The sequence below is a fragment of the Tauraco erythrolophus genome, chromosome 4 (assembly GCF_009769465.1).
Source record: "Tauraco erythrolophus isolate bTauEry1 chromosome 4, bTauEry1.pri, whole genome shotgun sequence".
NCBI lineage: Eukaryota > Metazoa > Chordata > Aves > Musophagiformes > Musophagidae > Tauraco > Tauraco erythrolophus.
In genome coordinates this window covers 77,780,426-77,799,454 of record NC_141468.1, presented here as the reverse complement: position 1 = coordinate 77,799,454, position 19,029 = coordinate 77,780,426, and the positions used below count along the sequence as shown (strand labels likewise).

General features: G+C 37.7%; 1 protein-coding gene across 5 annotated transcripts in view; it reads right to left on the bottom strand.

Annotated features, from left to right (window-relative positions):
• Nucleotides 1–19,029, bottom strand: part of PACSIN2 (protein kinase C and casein kinase substrate in neurons 2) — a 66,323-nt gene that overhangs the window by 5,231 nt on the left and 42,063 nt on the right. For 2 of the 5 annotated variants that reach the window (XM_086611226.1, XM_086611231.1), the window contains 8 exons: nucleotides 10,995–11,151; nucleotides 10,017–10,252; nucleotides 9,150–9,305; nucleotides 7,871–8,046; nucleotides 5,475–5,595; nucleotides 3,931–4,055; nucleotides 3,130–3,246; nucleotides 1,965–2,161 (listed from right to left, as the gene is read on the bottom strand). In XM_086611226.1, coding sequence (XP_086467352.1) covers nucleotides 1,965–2,161; nucleotides 3,130–3,246; nucleotides 3,931–4,055; nucleotides 5,475–5,595; nucleotides 7,871–8,046; nucleotides 9,150–9,305; nucleotides 10,017–10,252; nucleotides 10,995–11,151 — 1,285 coding nt within the window. Of the gene's footprint in view, nucleotides 1–1,964; nucleotides 2,162–3,129; nucleotides 3,247–3,930; nucleotides 4,056–4,456; nucleotides 4,463–5,474; nucleotides 5,596–7,870; nucleotides 8,047–9,149; nucleotides 9,306–10,016; nucleotides 10,253–10,994; nucleotides 11,152–19,029 lie in introns of all 5 variants that reach the window. The other 3 variants (XM_086611228.1, XM_086611227.1, XM_086611229.1) reach the window with 3 other exon arrangements.

The following is a 19,029-nucleotide window of genomic DNA, read 5'->3' as shown; positions in this document are numbered from 1 at the left end:
CAAGTTGTGTGGTGTTGTGGACATGCTGGAGGGAAGGGATGCCATCCAGAGGGACCTCGACAGGCTGGAGAGGTGGGCCTGTGAGAACCTCATGAAGTTCAACAAGGCCAAGTGCAAGGTCCTGCACATGGGTCGGGGCAATCCCAAGCACAAGTACAGGCTGGGCGGAGAATGGATTGAGAGCAGCCCTGAGGAAAAGGCCTTGGGAGTGCTGGTGGATGAGAAGCTCAACATGAGCTGACAATGTGCACTGGCAGCAGAAAGCCAACTGTGTCCTGGGCTGCATCAAAAGAAGCGTGGCCAGCAAGTCAAGGGAGGTGATTCCGCCCCTCTACTCTGCTCTTGTGAGACTCCACCTGGAATACTGCGTTCAGCTCTGGAGTCCCCAACACAAGAAGGACATGGAGCTGCTGGATCGAGTCCAGAGGAGGCCACGAAGATGATCCGAGGGCTGAAGCACCTCTCCTATGAAGACAGGCTGAGAGAGCTGGGGCTGTTCAGCCTGGAGAAGAGAAGGCTCTGAGGTGATCTCACTGCAGCCTTCCAGAACTTAAAGGGGGCCTACAGGAAAGCTGGAGAGGGACTTTTTACAAGGGCGTGTAGTGATAGGGCAAGGGGCAATGGATTTAAACTGAAAGAGGGGAGATTTAGATTAGATATAAGAAAGAAATTTTTCACTTTGAGGGTGATGAGGCACTGGAATAGGTTGCCCAGAGAAGCTGTGGATGCCCCATCCCTGGAATTGTTCAAGGCCAGGCTGGATGAGGCTTTGGGCAACCTGGTGTAGTGGAGGGTGTCCCTGCCCATGGCAGGGGGGCTGGAACTCGATGATCTTTGAGGCCCCTTCCAACCCAAACCATTCTATGATTCTGTTTGCTTTTTCTAAACTACTCATGCAATCTTGTTCTGTAATTCCTGATTAATAAACTTTTCATGTACAATTCTGGGCAAGACAGTGGAATGCTTGGCTGAAATCAGAGCTCGAAAAGCATGGGCAGGGTGTAGGATTCACCTTTCATCACTAGAGGGTGCTGTCTCCGGGCTGGCCAGCTTACGAGAAACTTGAATCAAGTCTCCTATTTCGGGAGCTGAGTAGGATGCCCAGTCACTCACTCAGCACACAACGGCTAACAGAACTAGCCCAGCAAACTGGAGGCACCAGCATCCATAGCGTGCAGCCATCGTACCCTTGTGCCACCTCCAGATGTACGAAAACATACTGTGGCATGGGTCTCTCCTGTCAGTTGCCTCTATTCTGTTCTCTCAACTCCTCTAGCAGTGAGGCAAGATGTAAAAAAAAGGAAAAAACAGTTCAAGGGAAAGACAACATCCTAAGAAGGGAGATGTATGGTTAGTGTACTGTAATGTAACGTAAGATTAAAAGCCAAATAAAGATAGTTAACTTAATGTGCTTAAAATACACTGAAGGGGGATGGAAAGAGATAAAGAAATTACCTGCCTACGATTAGGTTTTCAACCTTAAAAAGTTAGCACTGTAGGAAATTGGAGGCCAAAAAAGGGATGCTTTCAATTTAAACAGAAAAAATATCAGTTGATTAGATATTTTTTTAAGATTAGTGGCTGTAGTCTTTTCATTTTAAAAAAACAACTTTGTAGGGTTGGCATTTCTAGACAGCTAAAAACAGTGGCTGTTACTGTCACCATGAAAAGGAAGAGATAGGATTATCAATTCTGTAGCTCATTTTATTTAACACGAGATGATAAGAAAGGAATATCTGAAACAGATGCATCCCAGTACATTCCAAACAGATTAGAGGCCAGTGCTTCTGAACAGGGAATACTAAGAAGCTCTATCAGGAGGGCTGAGGGTTAGATAAGATCCTGTAAGTGGAGTTGTACGTTCACAGAGATGGGTGACTTCAGAAAATAAAAGCCAAGGAGAAAAACTCCTCCTCCTCCTTTCTCCTTTTAAGAAATATTTTAAGTGAATGCTGTAAACTTACCAGCTTTAAAGCTGAGCTCATCTTGCTCTTGTCCCTCGTAGTCGTAGAGTGCACGTACTCTCACCTCCATTGCAGGAGAGGTATCTTCATCAAATGGATTGGTGTCTCCATTTGCGTCAGTGGAAGAGAAGGGATTGTTGGACTCTTCATCAGACCAATCTGTAGGGTAGCTTTGGTTTCTTTCATAGCTGCTAACACTGAAAACAATTTTTAAATTATTCTTTTCTGCTCTTAAAATAGGAGACTAGAAATACCACTAAGATATCAGTTCCCTAATTAAGCTTAAACTCCACTCTAAGACCCAGTTTTGAAACTTTATTTCTGGTATCTTCTCACCTATCTTTAGTTGGCAATGCCTCTTTCAAAAAAAAAAATTAAAAATGCATTCTTGCAATACATTTACAAAGTCAAAAAAAGGCAAAAGAAAAAAAAAATCAATGACAACCTCCCCACAAACTTCAAAAACTTCTCTATCAAAAAAATCTATACAATCCATGGGATTATTTACTCTAGAAAGGTAAAAGGTGTGCAGGTAGATGAGAAGAATTATGTAGTTTAGGATAAGACATTTAAATTGCTTTGCAGAATCTTCCTCTCAAATCTCTATGCACCTCTACAATAGCTTTCAACACTTTTTGTATGTTGCAATCCACCAATAAGGAAACTTCATTGTACTGCAAGCACTTGATCATTGAAAGCAAAGTTCAGTGTTGAGCATGCACATGCCGTTTGAGAGTGGTATGACATCCCCAGGTGTGCATACTGAAGCAACAGGCAGCTGTTTGAGGAGGTCCTAAATAAAAAGGAAGCTATCGTAAAAGCAGATTTATTCAGCAAGAACACACACAGAGCAGTAAAGCTCCAGAAGCAGTTTCACTAGGAAAACCCATCAGTTTTAACATTTTACAGGACTGGTAAAGGAAGGAAAAAAGCAAAAGCAGTTCTGTTAGCAACTGCCAATAACCCCAGTTGTTTCAAACCACAGATCAAGGCAACAGATACAGCATCTGTTAGGAAAGACAAGTCAGGTGACAGTGTTGCTTACACAACCACTCAGAAGGACTTCATGCACTGACCGGCATAGTGTTACAGAAACCAAAAATAGAAAACCCTGGATAGAGAAAGTGCAAGTGTGAAAACAATTAGAAAACAACATTTCACCAACTTTTTGATCTTATTGTCCTCCTTTTCACTGACAGTACTCCCAGTATCTTCTTCATCTTCAAAGGGATTGTAACTTGATTGTACTGACTGCACTGTGTTACTCTGGACACTAAGACTGCTAATTTGGAAAAGAAAGAGCATTATGGTGACCCTATCTGTTGTAAGAGTGAAACACTGTCATTGGTGTCCCACTAAGTAGTTTCTTAGCAGACCCCTTCTCCAGCCAAAAAGACCCAAAACCAACCAAACAAAAAACCAAACATCTATCAAGTGTAGCATAAGACCCAAGACAGTTCGGAAAGTCTCCCATAGGAGATATTCCTTCAGAACTACAATGTCCTTTGTGGATGCTAATTTCTTTTTCTTACTGCCTGCAATAAAAAGCAGTGAGATTTTTCTAACCAGTTTAATTTCTTTCTAAACTAGCTGATGTTAACTGTTTTGTATTCTGGACGTTATTACATCCAGAATTCTGAAGTGACTAAACGTTTTGCAAGCTAAGATTTCAAAGTGTAATTGTCATTTCTAGAGATAGGAAGATAGCAACAGACTAACTACCAGATTAGCTACAGAAAGTTAAGTTTCTCATGAAGCTTGGTTTCTTTTCATTCCCAGTGGAAAGAGAACTGTAAAATGAAGAATAATTCCCAAAACATTTTGTGAGCTGCAGAAACACATAACTAAAAATGCTCACAGGTAATTAACATTTGGTTGGATGGTGACTTTTTGATCCCATAGAGCTTAGTGTACTTCAAGATAACAATCCTTTCCAAATAGTCTTTTTAGGCATGGAAAAAAATACCTGCTATGTTTGTTAGGCTGTGAAACTTGCTCTCCTGTCTGATTAATACCAGTCAGAGTCACTCCATCAGAAGCTTTCTTCTTTTCTCTTCTACTGAGAGTGCGATTCAGATCTGCAGACCACTCCTATGAATGAATGCAAAACGTGAGCAAGAAGTTTAATTGAACAAGTAATTATCACATTTAATTTTCAGACTGAGTTATGGAGCATACATTTATACATACAACAGTACAAATAATTGTCTCATGAGTTTGCTATAAAAAGATAGCATTTAAGATAAGTATTTTAAAAAGGAAACAAAGATTTTTGCACATTGCTGTTACTACTCGTTTATACACGTAGCACAGCCAGTCAGTCTTAAGCAATTTCTGGCCGACTTTTCAAAGATGCCTCATTATTTTAACCTTGTACAAACACATATTGGATTTCTGAGCTACCACAGTTTAGAGACCACTGACCTAAGCATATTTGCAGTTTATAATGCAATTTCATATTCATTTGATCATGACTTTTTTTTTTTACTTACGTCATCCTTGTAGCATGTAAATGAGAAAAAACTAGATTAGAAAACCAGTAACAACAGTATTTAATCTGTTAATTATGCTTACATGAAAGGATGGTAATTCCCTCCACACAGAAGTAACTGTAGTTCAGTGTTTCAGGCAAGGAAATTCTGCAGTACTATTTTAAGTTTTCTTCCTCAAACCTTCTAATCTAAAGTTACTCAATATTCTAAAAACAAATGGTATTTTCCATTATGGTTAATAAGGGAACAGTGAACACTCCAGAGTTGATGCTTCCACTCCATTTATTTAATGCCTAGAAATGATTTCGACTAAACCCATGATTCTGGTCAGACAAACTCATCCCAACTCCAGCTATTTGGTACTCTGACAGTATGATCTGCACTGACACATTTTGGTAAGTGTTTCTTGTAGGCTAAGTTAGCAGAACACTCCTTAAACTCCTTTCTTTTGAAGATGGCATTCAGCAATAACATTACGAACTGGTCAAAGATGGAACTATTCCTAATATAGCAGTATTGAAAAAACTAGTTAAGACTTATAAATACAGTTTTTCAGGACTAACTGAAGTATTCAGATCAAACTTTTTCAAAGTCTTTGCTGCCTACACTATAATAACCTGCTAACAGCAAGGAGATTCAAATTGAAGTCTGACGCCAGAGAGGACAAGTAAAACATACAGGATAACATATACAGGTGTCAGAGGTGTATCAACTAAACCATGGCTTACTAATGACTTCAGTAATGAGTTAGATTGAAAAAAAAAATAAAAATCACTATACAGTTTTCTGGTTTACCCCTTTTCTGTTTAAATAGGATGCCTGATATAATCACCTCCAAAAACTGGGGGAATGAGGACAGCCCAATGGAAATCAAGAAAAGAAACTACTACGACTTGTAAAAACAAAAATTCACTGCTAGAAGTCTGAATTTAACAGTTATACCAGAAAGGAATATCACAAAAAGCAAAGAGAAGAAAATAGGCGAAACAAGTCTGAGTTTTAAGCACTCTGACCTTACCTCAAACTGAGGCCAGTTCATTGACATCCCTGGACCTTGATTAGCTCTAAACCACCGCAAGTCTTCAACAGCATCTGCCGTTTTGATATTCTGTTCCAGTTCACGGTAGATATTTTTGTAACTGCAAAACAAATTTGTCTTCAAATTTAGTATAACTTAGAAACATGGCAAATGCCCTAGTCAGATTTTTTTTTTTTAAAAAAATGAGTATTTCAAAGTTCACAATAGCATTGAAAAAACTTACAGCACGACAGACTTTAAAACTCTGACAGACCTATTAACTGCTTGTAAAAAAGGAAGAGTAGTCCAATAAGCAAGCTTGCTGAAAGTTCACAAAAACATAAAATCCTTATTTACTAGATTTTAGAATTATGATTCTTGTGTAAAGTAATTTAATTGGCTATCATTGAATGTAGGATTTGCATAGCAACATATTTAAATTACTGAATGCCAATCTTGAAGTTTCTTGAGTTTAAAAGCTTGCCTACAAGACAGGAGAAACTGTTTTTGTGATAAGTCCATAGCATTCTGTGAAAACTCATCTTAATCCAATGAGAATTATAAGTCATTATAAAAATCTCAAACCTGAAGTGGAGTTAAATGGGTTAAACATTTTCCTATGCAGGTGTAATATCTGCTAACTGCTTCTATTGTTTAGGTACTCTATGATTTTACTAACAGTACTGTTTATACAAAATATCAAATCCTATAAAAAAGAACCTTACTACTTTTACTCATCTCTTAGTCTAATTGTTTTTCGTAAAAGTTGAGTTCTCATAAGTACAAAGTATTTTACAGAAGAAAAGTCATATTGCAGATACAACTTTGATCTCCTGATCCTAGACTATACACACGATGCATATGCTCTACAGACTTCCTTTTGGGGGTTTATTCTACACTTTTTATTTCTGAGTATTCAGAGAGGCAGAGATGAGGAAATAGACAATCAGTTACAGTTGCTTTATCCCTAATTTTATCCTAATAGTTTTCTTCTCTGCACTTTATTAACACACCATAAGACACCACTCCTGAATCTCCTTAAAAAGAAATCATTGTCTCTCCACTTCATCATCTTCTGTGGTCTTCCCTCCCCAAATCTTGCCCCTTTAGTCAACTATTTCTCATTTATTTCTGTTCTGTATTTTCTTTCAACCTGATTAAGTCGAATTCAAATGAGCAGCAATCCTGTCTGTTCCGAGAGCAGAAAGAACCTGTCTTCCACAGCAGTTCCATAAGAACTTTGAAGCAACCCAAAATGAAAACGATGCTAAAATAAGTGATCTTGCCCTCATCTATTGCTTGCTCCGTATTTATTCTTGCTCCTATGTCACCCCCTTTGCTTGTGCCAGCACTAACATTTGTGTGATTGCATAGCAAGTCAATTTGGAACACTGATCAGGGGTAAAACCAAACTGGATTCTTCCTGCCCTACGTCACCTTGATCAGCTCCTTAATTCCACTCAATGGACTATCCTAAGAGTTTAGTCACTAACAGAAGAGGGAACAGAAGCGAGCAGCCAGCCAGAAGCACACTTTTCTCCTTTTAATTGAAGTGCCAACCAGAGCACACCCAAAACTCTGCTGTTACAATTGGGATGTAAAATTCCAGCAGTGTAACAGCATTTGCTGGAAGTATTCCAGTGTCTGTCTCCTCAAACGGAAGAGAAAACAAAATCATTATAACCACCGTCTTGCTGACATATTGAAGCAGCTTAGTATCAAAATGGCCTGTATTAGTTGATATGCCACATGGTCTGACAAAAAATGCTGAGAGCGCTTTGGTTTGAGTTCCCTAGCAGAAGTTTAGATTTCTTGGAATGTAGTGAGGAGGGACCAGGTAGGAAGAACAAAGTACATGACATGCTTTATACATACTACAGTATAAAGAGTAGGCTTTAAAATGAAGATGGTCAAGAGTTCAGTGACAGTCAACTGATAGATCTTTAAACATTTATCCCCTGGTTAAGGCAACTCCTTTAGACTGAGCTCTTCTATTTTAAGAATAGATGTGTTTATGCTACAAAGTTCATGCTGTTTTACACTAAAATTCTAGCTTGATCTCCAATAAACATGCAAGAGATATATTACACCAAAAACCCTCCATCATTTTTTGATTCTAAGCTCTGAACCCTGTCTAATTGGAACACGATTATAAAACCACAACAAGAATGAGGGTTTTTTGTTCATTTAACATTGTGTTAAATAAAACTAGTAAACGTTACGGACATAAGCTAATCTCATTTTAGACAGAACGAAGAATTAAGCTCTTTTACTTACATTTTAAACAAACTGAAGCAACACATTAGAAACAAATCAGATTCCAAACTCTGATCTGCTTGAAGTATGGATTACTTTTCACTGAGAAGTATTAATTTTAAAGTCTTACACAGTTTTACCTTGCAACATTAGACAAGTCAAGGTGTTTTTGAACTTCCAGTAACACTTCTCGAAAGAAACGTAAGCGTTTTTCCTCAAACTGCTGACACTGCTCAAATACCTGCTCCATGTTTTCCATATACTGAGGAGTGGCATTATCTAATTCTTTCAGTGATTTTTCGTACTTTTCTTTTGTCTGAGGATGGAAAAACAAACAATTAGCAATATATGTTATTACTACCCTGATAACAGACTCATCAATGTAGTAATGGCCAAGATTCAGACCAGAAGTTCCCAAACTGCATTCTCTTTTCATGACCACAGTACCTATGTTAGGTGAGGATGAGTTATCTAACAAAACTGCAGAACAGTTACAATAAAGTTCTAAGCCTCTTCTCTTGCTTTTTAACAGAAGCTATGACAAACATTAATGTAATAGTAAACATAAAGAAGCCACACAGTGAATCAGAGTAGGCAGTCTTTAAAGTTACAGGTCTTTTATTTAAAGATCCCCAAATAATTTTGTAGTGTTGTCTTCTCCCGTTCAGTAATTTACATAGTCCACTGTAAGCTATCACCAAAAAACCAAACATTGTATGCATCTCTGAACATAAATTGCATGCACTATGAGCTCAGTTAACAGATAGAGCCTTGGACTCTACACTAATTTACAGAAGTAGTCCACAGACAGGAATGAAGAGATCCCGCTCCCGATGTAACATCAGCCTTCCAGATCACAAAACAGCATTCTCAAAGGGAAAAGATGTCTTTGAAAAAAGCCACACAAGAAAAGCCTCTTGGTAGCTTGCTAAAAAGATACACCAAGCCAGACAACAGAATGGCACTTCCACAAGTGTATTTACTTTTATTTAAAGGGATTATATCAGCTTACTTTCCTAAAAAATGCATTCTGCAGTCAAGAATTACTACCAGTTTAGATGTTGTCAGCAAGCTTTAAGCACCTATCTCAGCCTCTCAAGCAAAATACTCAACTCTCACTAATAAATGAGTAGAACTGTTTGCTGTGTTATTCTATCTTATCCTTTTTTTGCTGTCTTATTCTGCTTCCTTCCCTGCTGGAAGTACTTAGGTGAAATAGAGGTAATACACTATCCATTCTTCACAGAACAACTTGGCAATGACATATGCCTTGGAAAGCACTCTAAATTTTGGAATAGGACCGTATCTGAGTGATTTGCACTGCAGTCCACAGTACATTCGGGAAGAAAAAAGCTTAAATATGCACAAGCTATAGGTTTAAAATACTGTATATGAACAGGATGTTAGCAAACAGTATACCTTTAGTACGTCTTGTTTGCTTCTCTCCACTTTGTCTTGTAATTTCTTAAGTTGTTCAGGATTTAGCGCTGGATCAGCTTTGCTATTTGTTTCTCTGGATACAGCCAGCTTCTCCTCTTTGCAGGCCGCATGGTATGCTTTCTTTGCAGCTTCCACCTACAAAGCAGATTTGAATCTTTGTATCCGGGACAGCTTGTACAACAATGATCAACTGAACTTTTTAGCCTTATAATCGTGTTGCAATGAAGAAAGCATCATGTTTTGCTTCAAGATGGGTTGGTTTAGGTTTTTGTGTGTTTTGGTTTTGTTTTTTTCCCCCCCATTTAGGCCAAGGAATGAACAATACACAAGAATCAAAGTAAGGAAATCACTGTAGTCCTTATGAATCAGCATTCTCTCACCATACAAGAGGTCTCACTCACACAGCTTAGAGAAGCACGGAAGAGACTCAAGAAAAGGATTACAGAAAGTTCCCAACAGAACATATTTTCCTCGTGTCCATGTTCTCCTGCTCCCCTTCTTCTACAAGCCTGTTATTTAAGAATAATATTGCATGGCAAGGAAAAAAACCCCACAAACAGTTTTCCCCTTCTCGTTTCTTAGAGAAATTTGTAACTTCCAAATGCATGAAATCAGATACTGTTAAAATGATAGCTTAAATGCTACTTTTTCCAGATTTCACTGAAGTCACCAAGATTAGGAGAGACCAAGAGAAAAATACTTATTTTCAGAAGAGGACAGAAAGCAAGAGATCTTTTTGAGAAAGGAGGGTCCAGCAGAGAGAATAGGGAGTTTACTCCCTTATAGAGATCTGAGACATTAATATACTGTAACACAGGATATCTAATACATAATCTACTGCTGTACCTCTTTCAGCTTTTTTGCCCAGGGTTTCTGAGCTTTCCTAAATCCATCTTCTGCTTCTTTGGTTTCCTTAAATCCTCCCATCATTTGCTTATGAAAGGCTTCCTTCTGCCAGTTCTTGATTTTCTCAAAGTCTTCATTCATCAGTGAACCTTTTACTTCTAGATGCAGTTCACTCACTTTTTCAGCTTCTGACATAAAAGCACACCAAGCCCTTTCTACTGTTCCATACTGTGGGCCTAAACACAACAGAAAGTGTCATTCTCAGTAACCATCACCCACATGGAACTTAGATTCCCAAGAAACTACCTGAAGCTATTGACTGTATTCAGTTATAAACAGCAATATTGATGCAAACCTAGAAAAAGGAACAGTTTCTTTTCAGATTTAGAATATTACAGATTTTTACACCAGAAGAAATCATATTCATTTAGTCTGGCCTCCTTCTCCCTGTACCATGACTCTCAGTATTCTGCCTATTAGCTCCTCTTTGAACTGCCTTCAATTTCTCAACGTACTTATTGAAGCATGGATAACCAGGAAAGGACAAACTTTTTCAGAATATGTTAAAAACAGTATCAGATTAGCCTGCCACTACAGCAATGCCTAGCTTTTTTAATACTAGTCTTTTCCCCACAACCACTGCCCCCTTGTTATTCAGATACACTTTTCAAACTGTTCCATACCACTAGTTACCTAGAAACAGCCAGTTCTCTAGAACTGAATCTCGTTGGATACCTCAACACTGGAGGCAAGATTCATCTGTTTCAGTAAGAAATAAGCAAACTAGCAAAAGGAGCAGGGCTTTTTTGGTTTTAATCAAGAAAAGCTTGATCATTTATTACAGTACTGAGCCTTTTGCAAAGACTCCACTATAGACTAAAAAGTACAAAATACCTACTTTGTACTTACCAAAACAGAGACATAAACATTTTTTTCCATTTAAGAAAGTGTTCAGAGTTCAAAGTCCGAATGTATTACCTTTTTCCACAAGCTGTTTCCATCTTTTTGCCCATTCTGTAAGCTGCTGAGCATAGCCCTTCTCTATTCGTGCCCGTTCATGAATACAATTCATAAGATCATTGCAAAGTCTGTGACCATCATCAATTCGTTTTACTGTCCTCTTGTAATTTCCAACCTGTAGAGACAAAAATACTTAACAATTCTTGCTTGAAAGCTCTGAAAACAAGATAAATCTCTAATTAACATAAATATTGTTACCTAGGAGCAAGATAGTCTGCTAGCAGGAATTAATCAATTATAGCATAAGGTATTTTTCAATTAACCTTAAAACCTATCTGCAACAACATTACAAAGGACACAAGTTCTTCTGTAAAAAAAAAATATTAATTTTAAAAGTGAAAGCTTTATAATATTTTATTAGTCCTGCAATGTAATTAGGGGCAGTCGTCATGATTGTTCTGCATTATTATTGCTTGGTAATGTTTTAGATAACCAAGATATTTAACACAAATACAGTATTTCTCCTTTCTATGCTTATTAAGTAGCTAATGCCTTAATTTTATGCTGTGTTTAATCTTTCAGGGTTAATAAAACTGAAAGGGCATGCAAAGGAATATTGCAACATCTCTATCAAGCATAATAATAGTTTTTGTTTGAGAATGCAGTATGGAAAAAGCACAACCACTATATATACACAGCAGAGAGAGGATGTGCCCTTTGTTACAGCTGTGCTTCACTGCTGACAAACTAGACAGCAACTATTTCAAAAGTATACTGTAGAATTTCATGTGGGAAGGTCTGACAGCAATGACAAGGAGTTCTCATACCTAGAAATAACTTGTGAATTCTAAAGAAAAAAAAAAACAAACATAGTTGCTCAACATACAAGCTATGAAGGTATGAGGATATGGAGAAAAATGCACATTATATAATGAAAATCCATTATATAATTAGCACCTTTCTTTCATTTTTGTGTACACACCAACATGGAATCACCAATCTAGGTGACTGAAGGGGAAAAAAATTCTGATACTGCTCCCAGAGTAATATCCCCACTGATTTCAAGGTCACTCAGGTTGGCTTTTGTAAATATTAAACAAGACGTAAGAACAGAATTTGCACAGCCTGTTAAATATCACAGTCAGTTTCTTATCTGCCCTAACCACCTGACTGGAAAATAAAGATTAACAGTAAGGCAGCAGATTAAACATTCAAATACTTAAAGCATGTTTGTAATTTTTACATTTGAATCATATTCCATTCACATCTTAAATGCAGGAAACCATCCAACTTTTAGGTTCACATTTTTTTCAGAATTTTGTCAGCAGATGTACATGCAAGCCATCTGCTTGAGGAAAACTCCTCAAAGTATATAGGGAAATACTCTTAAAAGGGGAAAAAACTATATTAAGTGCTGAAAAAAATAAGTGACTGTGCTGATAAATACAGACATATGTTAGGAATCCTCAAAGCTGGGGAAAAAATAAAACTGAAGCCATCAATGACAGGACAAAAACAATTCCTTCAGATAGTAGCCTCGAACCATTCATTTGGGCATGTTTTTTTGTTTTGGACTAGATCCATTTCAACAGATCAAAGAAATTTAGGAAACGTAAGAAAAGCATTAGTTAGCAGTCACTGATTTGTCGATAAATCATGTTAAAAATAGGTACACACAGACCCCCCGCCTTTAAACATAAGCCACAATGCAATCAAAGATAAGAAGCTGCCAGCATCATGAAGAAGGTGACACCAAAAATCACAACAGTCAACGCAGCCATGTGAAAACAGATCTCATCTATTAACAAGAAAGTATGAAAAATAACCTCTCATTTTCAGAAGAAATGGGAACTGAGGAGGCAGCTTCCAACTAACACTGTATACTAACAAATATGATGCACAAATGCAACCACAGCATTAAGAAAACGACGTCCCTCTACGAATACTTTCTAAAGCCTTTGTAATAGAAGGGCATGGCACGCATCTGCTCAGAATGACTCGGTAGGTTCGCAGCCAAACAGACTGTTCAGACAGGTTATGCTAGCTTGGCACAACTCCTGAAGCCTTACATTAACATCAATTTGTGTCTCCAGTTATGTGCCTCGGGATTTATGTCTCTAGCACGAACGTTTCCTTGCGTCGATTTTCACTATTAAATTAGCATTTTAAGTGTTAATATTGAAGGGGAGCTGGCTGCCTCACGGTATTTTTAAAGCTTTCATTCTGTGCTGTCTAACCTCCTGGTGACATCTAGTAGTTGCCCAGTCTCAGGCAGGTATTCAAAGAACAGAATTCGGCGTACCTGTTATCGCATAAGGCCGCCTGTAAAGAGCTGTGTGCAGACCACAGATAATTCACCCACGCTGCCTCCTTCTCCAGGGGAGGACCGAAGGAACTAGCACCGTAGTTTAGAACTAGTATAGAGAACCAGGCCTACAGCACTAGAAAATAACAACCTTGTCTTCCAAAGACAGCCTTTTGTACTAATACTTTCAAGCAAACAAAAAGAAGTGTTCAGTTATTTTAAATTACTGTTTCGTAAATCATTTTAGACATCACATTCAAATCTCATGCTCTATGAGGAATGCTAGAATTTTGGAAATACAGCACTTTACTGTGTTTCATGACACACAGAATGTAAGATATATTTGGCATTTAACATTTTAAAAACCTAGTAGTTTATTTACAAAATTGCATTTTAAGTTATGGACACTGCAAGGATAAATTTTTTTGAGACCAGTGGAACGTGCAGCCTGTCATCGTGGGAGGCAGACTTGGAGGTATGAGGGCACGAAGTATTCAGACCACAGAGCCACGTAAAGGGAAAAAAGTTTTAGTCTTTATGCAGTCAAGGAACTACTAGGTTAACTGTAGATAAAGTAAAACAATTAAATCAGAACCCTATAAACACACTAAAGACACCCTGAATCCTGGAGAAGAAAAACATACTTAATACATTGCTTTATTCAAGACTATTTTCTCCAATTCCTGAAGTAGTCTGTGAACATTCTGCAAGACTTCCCCCTTCTCCTTCACAAGAACTATTTGAGCTAAAACAAAAATGACAAGTTCTGTTATTTGTAGCAACTGACCAGGAAAAAAAGAATTCCTGTGTTTCTTTGTTTCAGTCAGAGCCATGCTTACATAACGCCCTGCAATTTTCAGATTTCTCTACTAGCACTGTTCAGAACATGAACGTATGATTTTGTAGTTAGAATAACTTTCTGATCATTGGGCTACTTCCTGTTAAACAGCAGACAACTCAGACGCAAAGTTGTTCATGTCCTTATCCGACAAATGAAGTATTTGCTTCAGGAAGATAAATTGTAAGATTATAAACTTTCGTACAGTTTCAAGAAGAGTGAGAGATATTTAGAAACCATATCCTGCTTTCACTTTAGCATCAACACAGAGACATTTTATTACGTGATACCAAATTCAGTTGCTGTTTACCTTTAGTTGTCAAAAACACTTCAAAAGGAAATAACGCCAAGAGCTTATTTCTTCAAACTACCACTAAAATGGTCACTTATTTGATGCAATCAGTCAATTTGTGAAAATTGTGATTCAGTTTTGTGCCACACATCCCCCCATTTTCCTTCCTAAGTTGAGTTAACCACCAGTTCCCCCTTTTCTATTGAAAAAAATACTGAATTTTGCTACTAATAAGCCTCGGTTGATTCTATTTTGTCTCATTTATCTCTTACAGGCATTATAGATGCCTTCAGATCTCTATTTTGCTTAGTCAAGAAAACATTCCTTCTCATTTTGATATTTCCTCTCGTGCATGAACACAGCATGGTCACCTCAAATCCTTTGTCAAATCTAAGATTTAGAGAATCTGCAATAATCAGAGAAAAACCACACAAGCACACACTGATGAGGCATTTAGCGTCATATAGCTGGCATTCCGGGCATCTCTCCTTTGTGATCACCAGTGTATTGTTGTAGTGAGGCACTGTCACTGATAAGGATCTTTAGTGGGAATATTTAAGAGCTTACAACCTAATTATTTTACAATTTCACAGCACTAAACACAAAAGGAGAGTCTTAAATTATCTAGACGCCTTTACATCAACTAACATGACTTTTAAAGCATATTCATAGAGCAGGATAAAAGCCTATAAAGAGTTAAACACACTTAGCAGGTTTTTCTGGTATACTGAATGAAAAATAAGGGTATTTTAATTTGTTAGTGGCCCAGAAAGTGGCAAACATTCAGCTATTGTTAAACTCCAGTTAATTTTAGTATATCATAATAATTCTTATAACCACAAACATTTCAGGAGTTTCAAATGCCTGAAGTAACATTTGATGTCAACTCTTTTTCCAAGCTTGCCTAGCTTATTTATAGCTTGGCCTTTATGAACTGGAACCATTTGAAAGTAAGTCACCATATCATACAACAAGGGGTTTTTTATGGGCAGGAAACACAATAATGAACTTTGAAGGCTCGTTGTCAAACCCACACATACTGATGGCCAATATGGGGACACATTTGCTCTTTCCAGCATTCCATTTAACGATGAGTAAAATTTTATTCCAGCCACACCAAACAGCAAGTTTCCAAACATTGTGACCAGCATTAACATCTGTAATACTGTAGATACTTTTGCAAATAAAAGAATTATCTTGGTGCAAAATTTGCACATACACAGTCCAAGTACCTATGAGCACTAGCTCTGTGTATTTAAATTTTGTAAGTTTACCCACATAAACTCACCACTGGTTGCAAGAAAAATCCTGAGGATCCTCACAAAATTTAAAGCCAAGCATACCAGTAAGTAAACACCTGGCAGTATAGGTAGACAACATTATGTTGCTCAATGTTAAGAGGAGAGAAAAAACGCATATAGGAGATACAACTGGAATCTACTACTGCAGAGTCCAAATATTTTTAAAATGAAAAAGCAAAACAAAACCAATAGAGGTTAGTTGACAGTAGCAGGCATGAAGCACAGCCGTCACGGGTACCAAATGGGCAGGACCAAAACCACTTGAGCAGATGGCTTATAATGCAGTTTGTGGGAGGCATGTCTCAGGTCAGCTGCCTTTGCTGTCCGGAGTGTTGGGTTTGTTCCTTCAAGGGAATCAGTCGTGGGCCTAAGTTTGTAGAGCTAACGCCAGTTGCTGGTTTAGCAGCTGTTCAAAATGACTGTTTTGTTTGGATAGGTAGGTGTTTTCACAGGGCAGTTAAACACCCCTGCAATAAATGGAGAGGGCTTCGTATTGCTGATCCCAGCAGAAAATAAGGGAGATCAAGGATTCACATCTAGGGTGTAAGTGACAGACAGTCTGAGGTACCCATGGCTCATTAAAAATAAGTGCTTCCATAGGCAGCGTAGCTGCTCCTCTTGATGTCTTACCTTGCAAGATATGCATACACTTCCACTTTGATCTCTAGGAACGCTTACTCATCTCCCTTCCTACCTTCCCAGGTATCTGAGTGAACAATAGCATTGGTCTCAGCATGCTCAAGGCATTTTTCTTTTAATATGACCACAAGAGTGATTATCAAGCATAATGCTGGAGCTCAATTAACAAAACGCATCACAAAAATTGCCCTTCCATTTATTATTAATATACCAAATTCTTTCATGTGCATTTCAAAACTGCTTCAGCAGAACAAGGCCAATAGGGTTGTCCATTTCCTGTGTATTACTAAACCAGTACAATATTGGAACCAACCCGTTTTGCCACAGTCTATTTTTAAATCCAAGAAAGTGGCGTGAATGGTTACAATAAACTAAGATGTATCTACAGCAAATGCTGAGAATCCATATGGGAGGTGAGAAAGAAATACAGAGAGTTTCAAATTGCACATTGGGTTCCCAATTTTCCACTTTCCCTTGGAAAAGTTACTGCCATCTGGCTCCAGTAGCAATAACCTTTGATTACCCAAAGTATGCCACCTTTGTCAGCTAAGTAACACGGATGAAGAAATTCCTTCTTGGAGCACACCAACAAGATTCCTCGATCTTAAGTTTCTGCACTCAGAGCAAGCCATGAGCTTAACCAGATACATCTAGGTTATATTGTTAGAAAGATGAATGAATGAAAAAGAAGCTTCTATTTCTTAAGTAAATTAAGGCATTACTACAACTGAAAAACTTTGATGAAATCCTCTGCTTTTATTCTGGCAATTATCTTTCAGAAGGTCTTTTCTTATTATTTTGCAATTCCTTGCTCTCTAAGCAAGCTTACATTAAAACATGTACAAAATTCTGTCTCCTAAAGTACTTCTATTTGATAAACATCTGGACAAATGAGAGGAAAACAAAAGATTTGTTCTCCTGAAAAGGATTTATCATCATGCTAAAAGACAGAAAACTTATTAGTAGCTTGGGTTAACTAAATACTGAAAAAATTCCTCAATTTAATTGTGAAAGCTGCTATTTCTATTTCATACTAAAGATAGATGTACCTTTCTGAAAGCCCAATTTTTTCAGTTATATCAGCTGTTCTGAGACAAGACACTACCTATGCCTAAGCCTTATCCCACTCACATTTTTTGACTGATATACTTACAGTAAATCAACACCAAGAACACAAGTCCAAACACCAACTTCTCCAGTTCCCATTCAACAAGACAACTATTTCCCCACCACAAATCTGAACCTGATAACAATATCCATATAGTAATAAAAACACTAGTCTTTAAAGGAAACAAATTACTGTTCTTACTGAATTTCAGCATTGCACTTGACTCAGCACCAGAACTGGAAGTTTCCATCACCAGTATTGAAAAATAAATAATATTTATTATGAGCCTAATAAAAAAGCTTCATAGATGAAGTAACCTGGACTGAATTGCTCCATGGACAGTCTGAGCATATGCAAATAGACAAGTTCAGACCAGTAGTTTAGTACCATGCAACCATATACTATAGATTTGCATTTTAAAATATTGAATTGGTAGTAGTTATCTTTGTAATACAGAACCCTTGCAAAGGCAGTGACAACTCCAAAAAAAAAGCAAACACTTCTGGAGCCAAAAAAAATGATCAAGAACCAAGTGTTTTATTTCTGAAAGACAACATTGTATGAAATTTCTGTCAATAGCAAAAACTTTGAAGTTGGTTTATCAACATTTTATTACGTATGGTTCTTGTTATCAGCTCAACAGAACATCAACATTCAAGAAATAAAAGTGGTTTGGTTTCAAAGACATGCAGTGAGCAAAAAACAGCTTTCGCAGTAAGTTCTCTGGACAAGTCCCACACCCAGCCACCTCACTCTTTCCTAAATGTCTTTCAGGAGAAAGATGGGCTTTGCGGCACACTCCAAAGGTAAATAAATTTGAGCTATTTCGGAGAGTGAGGGAACAAACTCAAAAGCTCACCCTGCCAGACTGTCTCTTCTGTGCCATGGCCAAGTTTAAATACTTTCACTGCTTTCAGCTGTGGCAGAATAACATAGCAAGGTGGCTTTAACAAACTGCGGGTTATCTTTAAAAACAAAGTAAAAAAATCCTATCATGTCAAATATCTTAAAAACCTCTAATGAAAGGGTGCAAGTGACAAATCTGTGGTAATGACACAAATTCCAAATTGATCAAGAGTTCTCTGTTTCTTATAACCTGAGGCATGAAGTACTGTGGCTGGCATTCCAGAGACACCATATCTTTTCTAATCAAGTCAGACAAAACACATTGATCAAAGCAGCTTAATCCTCCATTTTGAGAAAGATCAAAACTAGAACTCAAAATCGCAATCTTCAGAAACAAAATAACCAATTCAGAACACACAGAAAAAAGACAAGTTTTAGACTAAAATTCTGTCAAATTTAGTTTGGAAAGATGGCTCCAAACCAGAAGTACTTAAACAAGAGTTTGGTAGCTGACAGGCTTGCTGTTAGTTTCTGCATGTCACTTAAGAGTTATTCTGAAGTTAAATTTATTAAGACTTGCACAGGACTTCCTTTCCTTCGGGTTCATACTTTCCCAACAGCAGAAGCCTGGCAAACCTCCCCCCTCTTAGCTCTTGATCTGAAGGATAATTCCTGTCTTATTGTTTTGCTAGGCTTCCTGTAGAAAGGCAAGGTTAAAGTCAAA